General features: G+C 57.8%; 1 protein-coding gene across 1 annotated transcript; it reads left to right on the forward strand.

The window, feature by feature from the left end:
* Window positions 1-894: 894 nt before the first annotated feature.
* NPEPL1 (aminopeptidase like 1) lies at window positions 895-17,621 on the forward strand. The gene is made up of 12 exons (XM_086330946.1): window positions 895-1,105; window positions 1,771-1,956; window positions 2,520-2,690; window positions 5,651-5,740; window positions 6,186-6,267; window positions 7,920-8,062; window positions 12,398-12,475; window positions 14,997-15,097; window positions 15,325-15,448; window positions 15,674-15,850; window positions 16,256-16,366; window positions 16,897-17,621. The coding sequence occupies exons 1-12, from the start codon at window positions 956-958 to the stop codon at window positions 17,053-17,055; spliced, it is 1,572 nt and encodes a 523-aa protein (XP_086187072.1). The 5' UTR covers window positions 895-955; the 3' UTR covers window positions 17,056-17,621.
* Window positions 17,622-18,909: the final 1,288 nt, after the last annotated feature.

Below are 18,909 nucleotides of genomic sequence, written 5' to 3' on the forward strand. Positions count from 1 at the left end.
GGGCCCTCCACTAGCCTTAGATCCTCAGTGAGGTGGGCTCAGGGGTCTTGTAAGCTACCAGGTACCCCTCCTCTCTCCCTAAGTGAATGGTAGGCTGCAGGGACAGCTTTCAGCCCAGGGTGGGCTGGACAGGCCCCACACACACACCCATGGGTGATGCCTGGCTTTATAACTGGCCATCCCAGAAGCAGCGACCTGGATGGAAATCCAGACCCCCATGCCCTCTCACATCAAGGTCAGTGCCCAGCAAATAGTGGGGGTCTGAGAAAGGTTAAGGAACTCACTGAGTGAGGAGAGGGGACCGTGGAGTCCAAGAATCCCCAAGCCAGTCCAAACTGACAGCGTGTGGTGGGGAGAAGAGTGGGGCGGGTTCCCCTGGACCACCACCGCGGCTCAGAGACCCAGGGGCGGGGCGCGCCTGTCCTTGGGGCTGGGCTGGCTCAGGCCTCACCGAGACTCTGCTCTGGTGGACAGGGCTGGGGCAGACTTGACGTTGGGCCCGCATCTACTCAGGACCCGCTGGAGGTCAGAGCCACCAGGGTCCACTGGCAGCCTGCCAAGGCCGGGGCCCCATCCCGGAAGTGCAGTGCTTCCTCCCTGGCAGCGGGAGGACCAGGGGATCAGGGCCGGGGTGAGCCGGCCTGCGGCGATCTGAGGCCTAGCAGGACCTGGGGCCTGCCGGGGACAGGGCCTGGTCGGGCCAGGCCTGCCCCGCGCGGTCTGGGGCCTGGCGGAACTCGGGGCCCGCTCTGGGCCGGGGCCTGCCCTCCGCCCCGCCGGCCCGGCGCCCCCTCGCGCCCCGGGCGGGCCCTGCACGTCTCGCGAGCGGCCCGGAGCGGCGGGGGAGGCGGGGCCGGCGGCCGGGCAGGGCTGGGGCGGCGCCGAGGCCCGGCCGGAGCGGGAGCCCGAGCGCGGCGGGCGCGGCGGCCGGGGCGGGGGGCGCGGGCCGGCGAAGATGGCGAACGTGGGCCTGCAGTTCCAGGCCAGCGCCGGGGACGCGGACCCGCAGAGCCGGCCGCTGCTGCTGCTGGGCCAACTGCACCACCTGCACCGCGTGCCCTGGAGCCACGTCCGCGGGAAGCTGCAGCCCCGGGTCACCGAGGAGGTGAGCGGGCCGCGCCGGCCGCCATGCGCCGCCCCGCCGGCCAGCAGAGCCCGGGCGGGGCTGGGCCAGCGGAGAGGCCGCGGAGGCCCCGCCTCGGCCGCCCGGCGCCCCCAGCCCGCCAGTCAGCCGGCCGGGTGTGCCTGGCGGACTAGGCCTGCCGGCGAGGCCCGGGGCCGCCCGCCTCCCGAGAACCCGAGGCGTTGGCTCCCGTCCAGCAGCCTCGCCCGGAAGCCACTCATGCCCTGCACCCACCCGGGCCGCAGGCTCGTGGGCAGAGCTGGCAGAGCCCACTAGGTGCGAAGGAAGTGCCCTCGAGGGGCCCTGACGCCGCCTTCCGAACCCTCCTTCCGGAGCCCTCGTGGTGGTGACGCCTGCCCCTTTCCAAGACCCCTGACTGGTCTCACCCCAGTGCCTTTGTGGCAAAGCAGCCCCCAAACTGGCCTTTTAAGTCCCCAGTGCTTAATCCCACGAGGGTGGACGTGTGCCAGCAGACGCACACGCGCTTATCTAGTGAGATGTGACACGTCTTAATTAGGGATCCAGGGTGCCAGGGAAGCTGCAAAAGTGCCCATTTTAGCGAGCAATGCCGGTGTCCACACGCAGTGCTCCTGGCAGGCAGCCGTTTGAAGCCTGGTGTCTGTCTTGTGTCTCCCCTTCTGATCCAGCTCTGGCAGGCCGCGCTAAGCACGCTCAACCCCAACCCCACGGACAGCTGTCCCCTGTACCTGAACTATGCCACCGTGGCCGCCCTGCCCTCCAGGGTGAGCCGCCACAACAGCCCCTCGGCTGCCCACTTCATCACCCGCCTGGTGCGGACCTGCCTGCCGCCGGGGACCCATCGGTGTATTCTGGTGAGTGCTCCTGAGAGGCTGGCCCCACACCCGCCCCACCCGGGCTGCCGGTTGTGTGCAGTGTGCTGGCCGTACTGGCCATGATCTGTGTCTCCCACGGCTCAGTCTTGGGACCGCAGAGCACTCTGGCCACAGTATCTTCAGAAGTGGACGTTGGTCCACGGCTGGACATTGCCACCCCTGCTTTACAGACAGGGAAACTGAGGTCCCAGAGACGTAAGCACCCCAGACCAATGTAGGTGGCAGATCTGAGACTCCGACCCAGACCTCCTGAGCCCACATCCACCGTGCGGCCCTGCACGTCCGGCTGTCAGGTCTCGGGAGGCGGTGGACCACATCTGGCGGCTGACATTTTCTTTCTCCCATCATGGGACCATGGTTCCGGGGAAGGCCCCCGGGATGCAGGCCCTGCTGGGGCATCTCTGGCCAGATTGTTTCCACAGTGACCTCTGACCCGGCTGTGGGGCCCAAGCACTTCCTGACAGGGGCTCCCATGGGGCGACCCCGGGGTCCCCTCCCCCGCTCCGCTCCCCTCACCACAGCTCTGCTCTCTGGTGCTGCAGATGGTCTGTGAGCGGTCTGACGCCTTCGCCTCCGCCTGCGCCCTGGCCCGCGCTTTCCCCCTCTTCACCCACCGCTCAGGGGCATCTCGGCGCACAGAGAAGAAGACCGTCACGGTGGAGTTTTTCCTGGTTGGACAAGACAACGGGCCAGTGGAAGTGTCCACTTTGCAAGTGGGTGTCTAGAAGCTCAGACCGTGCCCCCTCCACCCGCCAGCTTGGGCAGTGCTCTCTCCCCCACACTCCCTGGGAGGACAGGACAGGGCTGCTGCTGCTGGAGAGAGCAGGCCCCCGGGGCCTTTCCAAAGCCAGGCCACAGGCTCCCTCCCACAAGGTGGTCTTGTTCTCAGGATTCAATTCCATTCAGCCAGTGTTTATGAGCACCTACCTCGCACCAGGCGCTTTTGTGTTTTAATACTAATAATCCCGCCCGTGTATATATCACATTACCCTTTATGGTGCGCTTTTACATATGTTATTTCATTTGGTCCTTCGAATAATCCTTTTGAAGCGAGGCAAGGCTGGAGGTAATTTCCAGCTTTGAGTCCGTGTGTGGGCTGACTGCCAGGTGACCCTCCCAGACCTGTGGCTATGATCTCACCCTCCCACCTGCAGCCCCCCTTCCAAATGCCAGACTCAGGTGGTCCTTTCTGCTCCCTCACACTTCACTCTGTCTCAGGCCCTGTTAGCACCCCCTCATCCACTATCTCACCACCTTGCTCTTCAAACCTTTAATAACATGGTCTGATTGCTTGGCCTGTCTTAACTCCCTTCCTCATTCAGCTCACCAGCGTGGAGTTCGCCCATCCCCTTCCTGACATTGTCTTCTAGGGGCCAAACGTGCCAGACTAGAGCACTTGTCATCCTTCCTTGAAGGGCCCCCACCCACCTGGAACCCTCTCTCCTCCCCACACCCTTCCCACCTGCCAGCTGAGAGACATCCTCACTTGAGATTGTACATCTGAGTTTAGCCTCTGTGCCTCTCACTGGTGTGGGAGCCCCATGCCCACCTCCAGAGTGGGGGGGACTTGGTCCCGTGCACATTAGTTCTCTTGTGTGTGATAGAACCAGTGAGCTGGTGAGTCTCCCTGGCTCTGACACCCCACCCATCCTACGGTGCCTGCCTGGTTCTCTGGGACCAGGCAGCAGCCTCCTAATGGCCTGGCTGCCTCAAGATGCCCCGCTCTGGTTCCCGCTTCCCACCACGTCATGACCAGTGCTTCATGGGTGCTTGTCAGATGTCGGGCTCTGCTCTGAGCACACCTGTGTACAAACACCTGATTTCCACAACTGCCCATGAGATGGGTCTGTTTATCCCCGCTTGAGAGCTGAACAAGCTGAGGCTCAGAGACACTAAGTGATTGAGTGCAGCCACACCAGCAAGGGGTAGACCCGGGCCTTAACCACAGCTGCCATCCATCAGCCGTCTTTTCCTCCCATCTGGGATCGTAAGTGTGAGGTTCTGACGCCGCGTGTGGCCTTTCCCTCCCACCTGGGTCCCTGTGGCCTCTCATACCCTCCTCCTCCGTCGCATTTAATGTTGTGAGTCTCTGCTGGACTCACGTCCTTGGGCCTCTTTGGATTCAGAGTCTAGTGTGGAGCCCGGTGCACGGCAGGTGCTCACATAGACGTGGGTGAATGAATGAGTGAGTGAATGATGCTGCTTTCTGACGCGATCAAGGCACAGTGAGGTGCGCCCTCTCACCTGAGCCACTGCTGCGTTGCGTGGAGGAGCCCTGCGTTCACAGGGTCATGAGGCCGGCATCCTGCCTCCCTTGAGACAACCCTCAGGGTGCTGATACACTCCCCAGACAGCAGCCAAGGGTCTCTGATGCCCACAGGTGGGGACCCTCACCCTTCCTGGGGAGGGCCTGCTGCCAGGCTGTGGGGACCACATGGCACGCCTCAGATCTGAGCTGTCAAGTCTCTGCCTCTGAGGTTTAAGGGTTAACTACCTGGGAACATGCAGGGACCTGGGAGGGGACTGGGCTGTTGTTAGGGACCCAGAGCTGGCCTTCCCACTCCTGTGGGCCTGGAAGAGGCAACAAGAAACTGGACGCTGTCCACATCCCTGCCAAACCCACACTCCATTTCTCTCTTAAGGCAACCAGGCCCTGGGACGGATGCTGGGGGGCCAGGTGGGACAGAGCAGGGAGGCAGAGCTGAGCATCAGGGCTGAGTCAGGTACATGGGAGCTCTTGGCAGAAGCTTTGAGGGGAGAGAGACATGAGCATGCCCTCTGCACAAGGCGCAGCTGTCTGTGTCCTTCCCTTCTTGCCCTGTGGCCAGAGCAGTGTCGCATCAGGTGCCCAGGAAGAAGGGTGAGGGTCTGGGATACTCCCATGGGGCCCACATGAGAAAAACGCCTCCCCAGCGGGTCCAGGGGCCTTTTCTCCATTGCAAGGCTCCAAGAGGCTCCTGGAGCATGTGGCCTTTGAGAGAAGTACCTCGAAGGGTGTCTGGGACCCTGGCTAGAGAAGCAAAGGTGTTTGGTCTGCCTGGGCAACCATGACAGCAGCCCCTCAACAGGGGTTTAACCCACAGATGCTTGTTTCTCAGACTGCCAAAGGCTGGCCATCTCAGAGCCTAGCCATCCCAGATCAGGGTGGCTTCTGCAGCTGCGTCCTTTTCTTACAAGGGCACTAATCCCATCATGGGGTCCCACCCTCTTGACCTCACTGAAGCCTGAGCACCTCCCCAAACCCTCCTGATACCCTCCCCTGGTGGTCAGGGCTTCAGACTCCCATAACAGAGGGTATCACCTCCTCCTGGGAGAGGGGGATGGGGTTGGCAGAGGCTGGATGAGGTGTGCACTCAGGGCTAGGCAGGAGGCCACCCACCACCAGAGTAAGGGGCAGAACAGGAGACGAGGCTCAGAAAGCAAGGAGGGCCCCATGTAAATCAGGAGAGGATGCTAGGCCAAAGGGCTACTCTATGGTTCTGCAGCCATAGGGGTCTTTCTGTAGACAGCTGGGGTCATGGGTACAATTCTTGCTTCCCTTCCACCTGCTCTCGTTGCCCAGCCTTCCCTGGGAGATGTGTACCTCTGACACTTGTGGGTCCTGGCTGTTGGCAATGAGGGACACTTTCCACCTTGTGCCAGGACCCCAGTGACAGCCTTTTGTTTCTCCTAGTGTTTAACAAGTGCCACAGAAGGCGTGCGGCTGGCAGCCCGAATCGTGGACACACCCTGCAATGAGATGAACACAGACACCTTCCTTGAGGTTCGTGGCCCTGGGGTCCGCTGGGGTGGGATGGTGTTGATCGACCCCAGGGACAGTCAGGAATCCCAGGGCTGCCAGGGGATGGTCCACAGTCTCTGCACCTCATCTGGGGAAGCCATGGGCTGCTGCAGACAGAGTCCTGCCATCCACCCGGAGCCGAGGGGCCCCCGGTCCTCAGCCGGGGTTGGAGGGAGGACACAGCCTCCTCCTTGAGGCCCCCATGCAGGACTCGAGCCATGAGCCACAGGAAATCGCAGAGTTTGGAGGTGATTAAACCTCCTCTCCTGGGTTTAATCATGCTTAGAGCCGAGAGTCAGGGCTTCAGCTTCCCGGCCCACCCCTCTCCCACCACAAGGCATCTGCTCACCCCTGTCCCTGGCCTCACCCTCATTTTAAGCCATCTTCACGTGTTGTATGTTGTTGTTTTTTCCATAAACGCATCCAGGAGATTAAGAAAGTTGGAAAAGAACTGGGGATCGTCCCAACCGTTATCCGGGATGAGGAGCTGAAGGCGAGAGGATTTGGAGGTGGGTGGGGGCCAGTCCTCCAGGGTCCTGGCCTCAGCAGAGGCCTGGGGTACTTGGGGGGCTGGGGGGCTGCCAGGCCATATGTTGTGCTGTCCCAAGCTTCACCCCACAGGAAACCAGCCTGTGTCCAGCCCCCAGGCCAGACCCTGGGAAGCAGCTCATCCCCGGGGGAAAGAGGAGGCAGCGATTCAGATCCTGATTCAGATCCTGGAAGCCACAGGGTCCAAGTCCTTCCCCGTCCGCCCCCTCTGCAGCCTCCCCCGCGCTGCTCTCCTGCTCCCCAGGCCAGCCCAGCAGGGCCTTTCTGTTCCTCGAATACGCAAGCTCATATCCTCATCAAGACCTGCTCTCATGGCTCTTTCTCCCTGGGATACTCTCCCCCAGTATGATCTCACAGACCACCTCTTCAGAGAGCCCTCCCTGACTGCCAGGCCCATCCTTCCCACCTCCCAGGCACCAAGGCGCAGTGACAACTAGAACAGGGTTGGGAAGGTCACTGTGGTTGTTATCTGTGGCTGCAAAACCAGTTACCCCAAAAGGCAGCAGCTGAGAGCAGCACGGTCCTTCCAGTGCAGGTCTGTGGGTGGGGAACTGGGTGTGACTTAGCTGGATCCGGCCCAGGGTCTCTCCAGGCCGTGATACCTGTGTTAACTGGGGCTGCGGTCACCTGAAGGCTCAACCGGGGCCCAAGACGGGCTCCCAGCAAGTCTCACTCATGACCCTGCCATCAGAGACCTAGCCGGCTGCTCCTTGTCGTGTGAGCCTGTCCTTGAGCAGCTTGCAACGTGGCAGCTGCTGCTCTCAGATTGAGGTCTCTGAGCAAGAGACAAGAAAGAGCACACAAGCCAGAGGCCTTGTTTCTGTAACCTCCTCTTGGACGATTCCTGCCACGTCCCAAGAAACTGAGACACGCCGTCCTGCCCTCATAGGGGAGAGGAGAGGACCCACATGATCATGAATGCCCAGAGGGGATCCGTGGGGGCTTGTTCGAGCTGCCTGTCACAGTCATGTAAGCCAGTTGCAGCTGGAGGCAGTTCTGTCAGGGAACGCTTCACAGAGGAGGTGACATTTGCAGCAGGTCTTGCAGGATGAGTAGGAGTTTGTCAGGCAGCCATTACTGGCTCTTGTCCTGGTTGCTACAGTTGTTCGGTTAGATTATCAGGGTACCTTGAGGTGTGACCTCTGCCCACAGCAAGCCATGGTTTTCTCAAGAAGTTGGGGCGTGTAAACTGACAGCAAGGCAGCAGCTGGGGTGAGCTGGGAAAGGGAGGCGCCTGCTGAGTGCATGGAGGGGTCAGTGATGGGAGGGTGAGCGGGGCTGGAACGGCCTTGAAGCATTATCCAAAATCTCTTCATTTTGCAGTCCTGTTCACTGCTTTCTGGGAATGATACAATTTTTTTTTTTTTTTCCCTCAGCGAGTCTTCTTGCCTAACACTACTTCACACAGAACTCAATTGCATCCCCCAATCCCACAGCAGCCAGGGGCAGGAGAGGGCGGGGAACTTGGTTCACATGGCCAGGCTCTGTGGCCCAGAGGAACACCCACAGGCCAGCAGCTGTTTGTGGGGAGAGCAGTGTTTCTGGGGGACTCCCAGGAGTCCTCCACTTGGCCCGGCCTGAGCCCTCATGACGAGTCCTATGCTTTCCCTAGGAATCTATGGTGTTGGCAAAGCTGCCATCCATCCCCCGGCCCTGGCCGTCCTCAGCCACACCCCAGACGGAGCCACCCAGACCATCGCTTGGGTGGGCAAGGGCATCGTCTACGATACCGGGGGTCTCAGCATGAAGGGAAAGGTGAGGTGCAGGACCAGGGCTGGGGGGACGTGGCGGGGAAGGGCGGCCCCTTCTCAGGTGTCGGAGGAAAGAGCAAGTTGTTGGGGCATCCAGGAGGGAGGACCCGGGGCCCCGTCCCCTCCAAGGGGCAGACCGTTCACGCCTGCACTGAGTCAGGACAGAAAATCTGGAGAAGAAGAGGAAAAGGTCCTAGGGTGATGCCCACTGTCTTTGTGACCATCTGCAGTAAAATATTATGAGTATTGTAGTACAGGTAAAGAAAACAGCCATCGGTTAACACTTATAAATAGCATTGAGTAATTTCTGACAAAAAAGCTGACACCTCCACGTCGTTCTCCTGTGGTGGCGTACGCCAGCATCACAGCCCTGCCGTCCAGCCTTCAGTTTGGCCAGTGTCGGTGGCTCTATCACACTGGTCTTCTTCACGTGTTTCTGCTCGCTAGATGGACATGCCAGGTGTGTCAGTCTCTGCGCTGTAGTTGATCCAAAAGAGCACCGCTGCTGCTGCTGCTAAGTCGCTTCAGTCGTGTCTGACTCTGTGCGACCCCATAGACGGCAGCCCACCAGGCTCCCCCGTCCCTGGGATTCTCCAGGCAAGAACACTGGAGTGGGTTGCCATTTCCTTCTCCAGTGCATGAAAGTGAAAAGGGAAAGTGAAGTCGCTCAGTCGTGTCTGACTCTTAGCGACCCCATGGACCGCAGCCCACCAGGCTCCTCTGTCCATGGGATTTTCCAGCAAGAGTACTGGAGTGGGGTGCCATTGCCTTCTCCGCCAAAAGAGCACAATTAACTTTAATTTTGAAGACTTTCTGTCACATGAAGCAACTGATACACTCAGGGAAAGTCTCTAACAAAAGGGTCCCTCGGCAGAGACCAAAAAAGACCCCACTTCCCAAGAAACTCCCCAAATCATCAGTGTCCGTGTTTCTGGTTCTTTGAGATGGACCCCAGTAACTTTCAAATGTCTGTGGAGTAAAAATGTCTTACACAGCACAACCCAGGTGGTTCCCCTAGACTGTGGGCAGCAGCAGGGCTCACTGCTCCCGGTGTTTACGCCGAATCCGCCATCCGAAGGCAGGAACTCACTGTCAGAGGTGCCGTGGACACCAGCCACCTCCAGAGCCTGCCTGCCTCAGAACCAGAGTGCCTTGAGGAGTCTGTGCCCCTGGCGGTGATTAGTGTCCACGTAGGATAATGTTTCTGGAAGGAGGAGGAATTAAGACAGGCAGGTCTGAAGTTTTTATTTATGTGGTAAGGACTCACTTCAACCAACAACAGGGTTTCTTCTGGAGGAATTCTTTTACCACTGATGACAACAAGCAAACAAGCTTTTGTTGCTGTTCAGCTGCTAAGTCATGTCCAACTCTTTGTGACCCCAGGGACTACAGCACGCCAGGCACCTCTGTTCTCCACTATTTCCTGGAGTTTGCTCATATTCATGTCCATTGAGTCAGTGATGCCTTCGAACCATCTCATCTTCTGTCGTCCCCTTCTCCTCCTACCTTCAATCTTTCCTAGCATCAGGGTCTTTTCCAATGAGCCGGCTCTTTGCATCAAGTGGCCAAAATATCCGAGCTTCAGCATTAGCCCTTCCAATGAATATTCAGGGTTGATTTTCTTTAGGATTGACTGGTTAGATCTCCTTGTAGTCCAACAGACACCCAAGAGTTTTCTCCAGCCCCACAATTTGAAAGCATCAGTTCTTCAGTGATCAGCATTCTTTCTGATCTAACTCAGCTTTTAGTTGGTTTATTATTGTTCTTAAATTCTTAACACCTGGTGTTGACCCTCCTCCCCCACCCTTGACAGGGGCTCTTGCCCCATTAGCAGCTGCATTTTGGGGGATGGATCTGTGGGCTCATTCAGACGTTGGCTTGTTAGAGGGTGGAGTGAGAAGCAAGGCTTCCTGAGGGTTAGTCATTTTGCTGGTGGCACCCTCTCCCAATTTTGCAGGAACAGTCCTGGCTGTTTTCAGAGATTTTCAAGGCAAATCAGGATCAGTGTGAATTAAGGGGCCTCAGATGTGTTCATCTCAGGACTTCCTCCACTCTTAAAAAATACTGATCTCGAAAGAGATTTTATTTATAAGGGCGATGTCTGCTAGCTGTCTACTAGAAATTAAAATTGGGAAAATTTAAAGATAGTTATTAATTCATTAAAAAGACCAATATGACCCCATTGCATGCCACTGTAAATAATGCAGTCTTATGAATAGGACTGTATTTTCCAAAATGAAAAAAAGAAATTAACCAGAACAGTGGTACCATTTTACATTTCTGCAGCTCTCTTTACTGTCTGCCATAGTGGACAACAGCTGTGATCACACATCTGCTTCTGCATTTAGTCTGTTGCGATGTGTTTTAGTTGAAATATAAAAAAGAAAATCTGGCCCCAGTCCTTCAGCAGTTAGAAAAAGGAGAAGCATTTTAATACCTTCTTCAGGTAACTCAGGACCTTCTTCTTTGCTGTTACACCAAAACTCAACAAGTGGGAGTTTTTAAAAGGTAAGTTATAACAGGGGATCTGAAGCCACGCCTGTGAGCTCTGCCACATTGAAATCTGTAGGTCCATCCTGAAGTCTGAATGCATGGTTTTATGATATCACATATGAGCTATTTGGAAAACACTGTTTAAAGAGTTATGCCGTACCTCCAGATTTTAACGCTTTTCAGCATACAATATTTTAAAAAGTTACATTTATTAATATCATCATCTATCTCATGTAGGAAGTTGAGTATTAGGTTGCCATCATGGAAGCAGATACAAGTTTTCCAAAACCCTGATTTTTTTTTTTTTGCTTGAAAGCTCCAGTTTTACCAAGTAATGCCAGCTGTCCTCCTGGAGGTGAGAGGCTCACTCTGGCCATTTTCGAGAAAATGTCTGCATATACCTGCATCTGGATCCCCAGAGTCTGTCAGTGGTTCCCCCCATCCCACCTCCAGGACAGTGGTAGTGGGAGAGCACAGGCTCACTGAGCTCAGGACTTGGTGCCCACTCTTGCTTGGGCTCCAGCTGCCTGACCACAACCGAGCGCCGGGCATCAGGGAGCAAACACAGGACCTCCCCTACCCCTTCCATGCCACCAAGACAGTGTTGGGAATGACTCTTCTCTACGGTTGAGGTTTTTAAAAAGCTAATCACTTCACTGCTTCAGCAAGAAGACTTGAGTGAAATTGGCACCACCTTGTCTCCTAAAGGCCTGGAAATTAACCCAGTGACCACCAGTTCCCACAGGCCCCAGGTCGCCACTGCCCCATCGGCACAAACAGCAACCCAACAGTGACGAAAGCGTTCCTGTGGAAATAGTTTCTTTTATAAAAACAGGAATGCCAGGTGGGATCCACGAGGCTGACTCAGTCTATGGAGCTGCGTTGGTGGTGCGACATTTGTTCTGTGTCCAGGGACACGGGGATTCAGTGGCCATCTTCAGCCATTTTCCATGTGGCCATCCTGCAGGAGGTTTGATTCTCAGTTTGAGGCCCCGTTATTCCATTTAAACAATCTCGTGGTTTCTCGCAGGTTAGGTCAAAACAGCTTATTTCCAGTAGTGCTAGCTGAGTCATTTTTGCTCAACTTAATTGTAAAAACAGCTCAGTTTATATCTAAAAATACTTTCCATTAAAACTCTCAGCTCGTGTAATCCAATAAGGGCTCAGAAAAATTGGTACATTTTGGTCCCGAATCCTTACATCCGATGACCTGTTGTTAATTTAAAATATGAGCCTGTCAATTAGCATCGGGAGCCCATAAACCGTAAAAGTGCTTAGCTGCTCTCAACTAGTGTACAGGAAATGGTGTTTACTTCTATGGCAAGAGGGCCCCTCGGTCTCCAGCGACTCCCTCACTAGACCCCGTCACCCAGGAAACGTGAATGCAGACAGGTGGCAAGTGCCCTTGGGGCAGGAGTGGGATTGATGGTATCACAGTGACTAATGACATTTGGGAAGAGCTCACATTAACCTGGATGGGTGGTCAAGGTCGTGACACGGAGGAACTGCAGACAGACCCCCAGGCTGACTTGGGCACAGCTCAGCCTCTGACCCAGGCCACTCTGGAAGTCCCCACTGAACCTCACACAGTTCTGTTCAGTAACCCCCAAAGCTCTGCTCAAGCTGGACGTGCGTCCCCAACCTGGTAAATTTGACTCTGGCTTCTCATTGCTTCTGGAGGATCCCTGGGTGACTAGTGGCGTTTCCTGGGTTCTGTAGGCACTCAGGTGACTTGGCGCCAGCTCCTGTGCCTCTGGGGCCCTGGTGTGGGGACTGGAGTGGAGAGCACTGTTGCTGGGGTGTCAGCATCCACTCACCTCTCTCTCGCCCCTTCCTGCCCCCACAGACCACCATGCCAGGGATGAAGAGGGACTGCGGGGGCGCCGCAGCTGTCCTGGGGGCCTTCAGAGCCGCCGTCAAGCAGGTGAGGGGGGCCCTGACTTCCTCCCTGGTTCTCCTCCCCAGAGCCCCCTGAGTCTGTGTGGTTGGCACCGTCCCCCTCCACACTCCCGCGCCGGGTCCCTGGGGCCCCCAGAGCTCCTTGCTTCAGTCAGGGCTCCTCACGCCAAGAGCGTCACCCCACCCGGGCATGTCACCTCTCTGCCTGGCACCCGCTGGCATCATGGGCCCTCCGCTAAGTCCTAAGACCCCTCCCGCCCCAACCGGAATGGGAAGGGTGCTTTGGAGCTGGCTGGCTGCCTGCTCAGCCCTGGGCTCTGGCACTCAGGGCAGGGTTCTTTGGAGGGGCTGGCTGCTGTTTGGTGGAAGAGGTCTGGGGTCTGTCCTGGAATACCAGGAGTGGCCACACTGAGCCCAGACACCTGGGCAGCCAGAGGCCTCCGTGCTCCCCACCCAGAACACACAGGCCTCAGAGAGCCCAACAATTGGAGCCAAATTCCCGAGCTGGGGGCCTGGTCGATAAGCAGTGCCGTGGCTGTTCCCCACGTTTGCCCTTTGACACTGTAGAGCATGTTTATGGAGCAGAGGCATGGGGCGCCCTGGCCATCCAGGGCCACTCACCTCTCAGCATGGCTGCTTCAGGTAACTCTGAAAAGCCCAGCCCTTCCAGTCACCAAGCATAAGCCCCTCTTCCTCAAAGGTACTGCCTGAGCAGCATGACCCCCAGGGGGAGACTTCCAGAGAAAACAAAAGCAAAAAGATCTTCGCAAATGATTTCTGCCCAGCCACGCCCACGAGGGGAGCAGAAAGGCTGGAGGGGAGGAGGGGCTCGGCCTAAGGGGTGCTGGGCGGGGGGTGTCTCAACTGTACTGGGGGGCATCATGCAGCCCCCATTCAGCAGCACCCAGCCCACCTGACCAGATTCAGCCAGGCCTGCTACCTACTCCATTAATGAGCTCGTCAAGTATGCAAGGGACATACCCAGCCTCCGGGGCTGGGGGGCACTCTGGGAAGGGCTCGCAGGAAAGTGTCCAATAATAGGAGCCAAATTCCCAGGCGGCTGTGCTGCCTGGTGTCTCAGCTATGGGTTTGGGGTGACTGCGCGCATGGAGGGTCTGTCCTGGCATCTGGACAGGTGGCTGGTGCCCCAGCAGGTAGACCCTTCCTATGGGCGAGGAACCACTTGGCAATTAAGGCTGGTTCATCAGCTGGTGGTTGGAAGTGGTCCTCGGATTCCTCCTGCTTTGTAACTCATTTTTTAAGAAAAGGAATGTGCCTCCATTTGAGCCCCAAAGTATATAATGAGGGTCATCACTCACAGAATGAAGTAAGAGTCCATGCTCACACCAAGAGGAACAAGTCATCTCCTCACAGTGGCCTCCCAGTTGCTAACAGTACAAGGGAGAGAGGTGGGAACCCACCTTTTGGCAAACAACAGCACAGTAATTGTCTCAGGTGAGAGTGACCAACAGATGCTAACGTCAGAGTCGAGTGTGGTGAGCGTGGGAGTGAGAAGGGGCACCCACACAGGGGTTTCTGTGGCTGCCCTGAGGGACACTGGGGGGTGGGGGGGTCACTGTGCCTCCAGGAACTTAGTGCACTCAACCTGAGTGTAGGTACAGGGAAACAGCAAAGGGTCAAGGTCATCAAAGTCAAAAGCCCTACCTCAAAAGCTAAAGATCAGCAGGTTTGTGAGGTTAGACACTGTGACCGCTGACCACATTGTATGGATAGGAGGCAGGAGCTGAGCACAGACTTGAACCCAGCAGGCAGCTCCGCTTCTAGGGTACATGCTGCGTCGCCTGGCATCTGTTGGGACCCTGCTCTAGGGCCCACCGCCAGGATGGTGGGGAGTGCAGGGGGCTGTGATCTTTGCTCCTTGGACCCATCTGTCTGTCTCTCTGTTGTGTGTCAGAGAGCTCCAGCCTGTCACCATCCTTCCTGCCCCTGATGCTCCCAGCCTATAACTGGAGCCTCTGCCCTTTTCCCTCCGGGTTTTTTTTTGTTTGTTTGTTTTTAATTGGAGGCTAATTACTTTACAATATTGTAGTGGTTTTTGCCATGCATTGACATGAATCAGCCATGGGTGTACATGTGTTCCCCATCCTGACCTTCCCTCCCACCTCCCTCCCCCTCCCATTCATCAGGGTCATCCCAATGCACCAGCCCTGAGCACCCTCTCTCAAGCATTGAACCTAGACTGGCAATCTATGTCACATATAATAGTATACATGTATCAATGCTATTCTCTCAAATCATCCCACCCTCGCCTTCTCCCACAGAATCCAAAAGTCTGTTCTTTACATCTATGTCTCTTTTGCTGTCTCACATATAGGGTCATCGTTACCATTTTTCTAAATTCCATATATATGCATTAATATAGTGTATTTGTGTTTTTCTTTCTGACTTACTTCGCTCTGTATAATAGGCTCCAGTTTCATCTATCTCATTATAACTGATTCAAATGCATTCTTTTTGATGGCTGAGTAATATTCCATTGTGTACATATACCACAGCTTTCTTATCCACTCGTCTGCCGCCTCTAGGGTTTCAAAGACACTCTCCATGCAGTGTTCTGCTTGGCTGAGAACTCCGTGGGGCCCAATGCCACAAGGCCGGATGACATCCACCTGCTGTACTCTGGAAAGTAAGGCCAACCCCGCCCACCTCCTCATAGCACCCACGCCACTGTGCTGTCCCAGAGCCCCGGGTGCCTGCGATGGGGGCTGGGTCCCTGTTTGAGGTGTCAGGGGCCCACGGGGTCTGGGGACTGCCCCCCAGCTTAGGGGGCCAAGCCCTTTCCAACCTTTAGGCACTGCATTGCAGTTGAGGACAGGGAGGAGGGGCTCTGAGTGGGGTGTCTGCTGTCCCCAGGACTGTGGAAATCAACAACACGGATGCTGAGGGCAGGCTGGTGCTGGCAGATGGCGTGTCCTACGCCTGCAAGGACCTGGGCGCCGACATCATCCTGGACATGGCCACGTTGACCGGAGCTCAGGTGGGCCCCCCTGTCCCTTCTGCTTCATCACCTGGTCAGAGCTTGTCTGTGAGGGTGCAGGCACACAGAGCCCATGGACCTTGGAGGGAACACTGGCACAGGGCCCCTGTGGGGGCCCTCTTTCCCTGTCTCTTTCTCTGCCTTGTTTTCTGTCAGCCCCTCTTCTGTCCTCAGTGTCCCCCAACCCGCCAGGTGATGCTCTCTACATCTCTCCCGCATGCCCAGGGCATCGCCACAGGCAAGTACCACGCGGCTGTGCTCACCAACAGTGCCGAGTGGGAGGCGGCCTGTGTGAAGGCCGGGCGACAGTGCGGGGACCTGGTGCACCCGCTGGTGTACTGCCCAGAGCTGCACTTCAGCGAGTTCACCTCGGCCGTGGCCGACATGAAGAACTCGGTGGCGGTAGGTGTGGAGCAGGGTGGACCTTGGTCCCCCTGTGAGGGCCCAGATCTGGGCTCTGAGTAGGGGAGGGGAGAAATCAGGGAAGGGGATGGAGCTCTCACTGGTCTCCCCACAGCATGTCCATTCAGCAGGCACTGGGGCATCCTCCCCGCTATGGAGTCCCCACTGGGTCTATCGTTGGCTCCCCCTTTGCCCCCAGGGTGAAGGCAGACCCCCTAGCCCAGCTGCCAGGCCCACGGGGACCCTCTCTGCTGCTCTCCACACTGGGCCCTCCACCCCAGGCCCCTTCTTGCAGACACTGGGAGAGGTGGTCGCTGAGGATGGGGGTCAGGAGGGCGCAGGGTGTCCTCCGTGGCCACCCCCACCATGGCTGCAGTGGATGCTTACAACTGCCTTCTACCCCAGGACCGGGACAACAGCCCCAGCTCCTGCGCTGGCCTCTTCATCGCCTCACACATCGGCTTCGACTGGCCTGGGGTCTGGGTCCACCTGGATATCGCCGCGCCCGTGCACGCCGTGAGTCTGGGCCCCGGGGGTGCCCCTGCCCACCCCACCGTTAGGCCTTCCTTGGCCGGCCAGCCACTCTGCTTCCCTTGCTGGCCCCTCCCCACGGGTCTGGCTGCTCCCACTCTCTCCTGCATCCAGAGCCCCTCTCTGGCTCCAGAGCACAGGCTGAGCTCATCGGAAACATTCTGTGTGAGGGTCACACGGCCAGCTGTGGTCCCCCCTGACCTCTGGTCTCCTCGTCCCTGGGAACAGTGTGGCTGCTGTGTGCAGTCCTTCCCAACCCGCCTGTCCTCGGCAGGAGGCCCAGGGGCCCTGGTCTCACCCTTTTCCTCCCCGAGGAGCCAGGAGAGGGGAGGGGAGGAGAACCCAGGGCTGTGTCCACAGCTCGTCCTCCACCGGCTTTGAGTGGAACAGGACAGGGAAGGGGGCTGGGGGGTGCATGGGGAATCAGATGCCCTGGTCCAAGAGCCCTCCCATGGTGGCGGGTTTGCTGGGGTGGGGGGCTTGGCCGCACAGGTTTCCACTGTCTTCACCCACAGGGCGAGCGCGCCACGGGCTTCGGTGTGGCCCTTCTGCTGGCACTCTTTGGCCAGGCCTCCGAGGACCCTCTGCTGAACCTGGTATCCCCACTTGGCTGCGACGTGGACGCCCAGGAGGGGGACGCGGAGAGGGACTCCAAGAGGCGCAGGCTTGTGTGACGCAGCCGCCCTGCCCAGTGACACTGGGCACTTTACCTCACTTTGCACTGATTAATTCTAAGCAATTGGAAGATTATACTTTGAGATGTTTTGTTTTTAGTTGTCATGGTGACGGAAACAGCTCCTTCTTGTGTCTTAGGAGACAGCTCAGGGTTCGGGGGGCCCAGGGAGGGGTGAGTGGGCAGCACTGGGTTTGTTTTATGTTTGATTCCCCGCCAGCTTCTGCAGACCGTGCCCCTCCCTGGGGCCCCTGCACGACCCCCAGGCTCCAGAACGCATGCACGGCCCTGATGCTCTTGTCCACGTGGCCCTCAAGACCCCCGCCTGTGCCTGGGCCCCACAGTGGGTGCCGGTGGCCCCATCTGCAGCCCCAGGCTCCGTACATGGCACCCACATTGCAGGGCACCCAGGCCCCACTCCAGCTGGGGCAGTCCCTGCCTCCAACAGACCACCCCTTTGAAAGGATGGGGCGACTTGGTTCAGGTTTTATGGAGCAAAAGGAATGTCTACTCGGGCCCCTCTGAGTTCACTGCAAGTTGAATTAAACATGGCTAAACCACATCACACCTCTGCCTCTGTCTCCCTCTTTCTCCAGCCCGTTTTAGCAAGCAGCCCAACAACCTGCCTGTGGGTCTGAGGCTCCGGGTGCCACCATCTCCTCCCAAACCAGCACCCGACTTTGAGGTGAAATTTGCCAACCTCATTCCTGCAGATGAGAGCCCAGGGCCAGCTGGGCTCTGAGGTTCGGAGTGCAGGCTCTGGAGGGCGGGCACCTCGGACTTTCCCACGACCCTCAGTCTGCAGGGAAGGTGTCCTGATCCCTGGCACGGCACAAGGCGAGTGTTACACAGGGTCAACCGAAAGCCCCCTGGGCAGGATCCTAGGAGCTGAAGGGCATAGCCTGGCCAGGTGTCAGGGAGACCCCCAGCCTGGGCCCCGCAGAGGAGGTCCAGGACTCAGGCTCTACCTGGCATAGAGCCGGCACCTCCTCTGCAGGCGACGGGAGGGCGAGAACATGCCTGCAGGCCACACATTCCCTAGCTGTGTCTGGGCTCCTTGACCTCGCACCCCTGCCCAAGGCTCCCTAAACTTCAGGTCCCTTCCCCTGCCCTGAAATCAAGGTGACTCTTTCTGGGCATGATCTCAAGCATGTATTTATTAACTGCCTGCTGTGTGCACAGCCCCAGGCTGGGCCTGGAAGAGGCAAGCGGCAGTCCCAGGGCCTCCGCCCCGTCTGGGAAAGCCCTGGCCCGACGTGTTAAATTGCAGTAATCATGGTCACGAGGCAGTCAGTGGGCTCAGGGAGGCACGGGGGCCGGAGGGGCCAGGAGCCTTCATGGGTCATTAGCGTGCTTAATGGCCTTGGTGTTGGCAGCTCAATCCAGCTTCTCCCTGAGAAGCCCTGAAGGAGCCAGAGGTCACTGAGGTGGCCCAGCTCCTTCTCCTGGCAGCTGGCACTGTCCACACCCCCTGCAGGGGCTACAGGGATCCGGGGGACTGAGTGTCCCTTGTGTGGGCACAAAGGGGGCCTCAGGCCCAGGGACCCAGCTGGGCAACAGCTGCAGGCCAAGGGCCTGGCAGTGGGGGGAAGCAAGGATGAGGCAAAGACCCTACTTCTCTGAGGCCAAAGGGCTTGAGGACACGACGGCTGCTTCCAGCCACTCCACTGGAGCCCCAGCAACAGGGTCGGCAGGGGGCAGGCAGGGAGTGGGTGGGCGCTGGCACGTCCACTTGATCATCGTCTCAGGCGCAGTACAGGAAGGTGAGTCTGGTGGACAGCTCCTGCTCCAACTGCAGCTCACCCAGCCTGTGGACCAGGAAGATGTCCGTGCAGAGCCCCAGCATGTGGTCCAC

The sequence above is a fragment of the Bos grunniens genome, chromosome 13 (assembly GCF_055505025.1).
Source record: "Bos grunniens cultivar Pamir isolate PY7600 chromosome 13, Bosgru_T2T1.0, whole genome shotgun sequence".
Lineage (NCBI taxonomy): Eukaryota > Metazoa > Chordata > Mammalia > Artiodactyla > Bovidae > Bos > Bos grunniens.

Excerpts from the sequence above, each read along its gene's own strand:
- NPEPL1 (XM_086330946.1), top strand. The coding sequence starts at position 956 with ATGGCGAACGTGGGCCTGCAGTTCCAGGCCAGCGCCGGGGACGCGGAC. Across the intron at positions 2,691-5,650 it reads TGGAAGTGTCCACTTTGCAA|TGTTTAACAAGTGCCACAGA; the intron begins GTGGGTGTCTAG and ends TGTTTCTCCTAG. Across the intron at positions 12,476-14,996 it reads TCAGAGCCGCCGTCAAGCAG|GGTTTCAAAGACACTCTCCA; the intron begins GTGAGGGGGGCC and ends TGCCGCCTCTAG.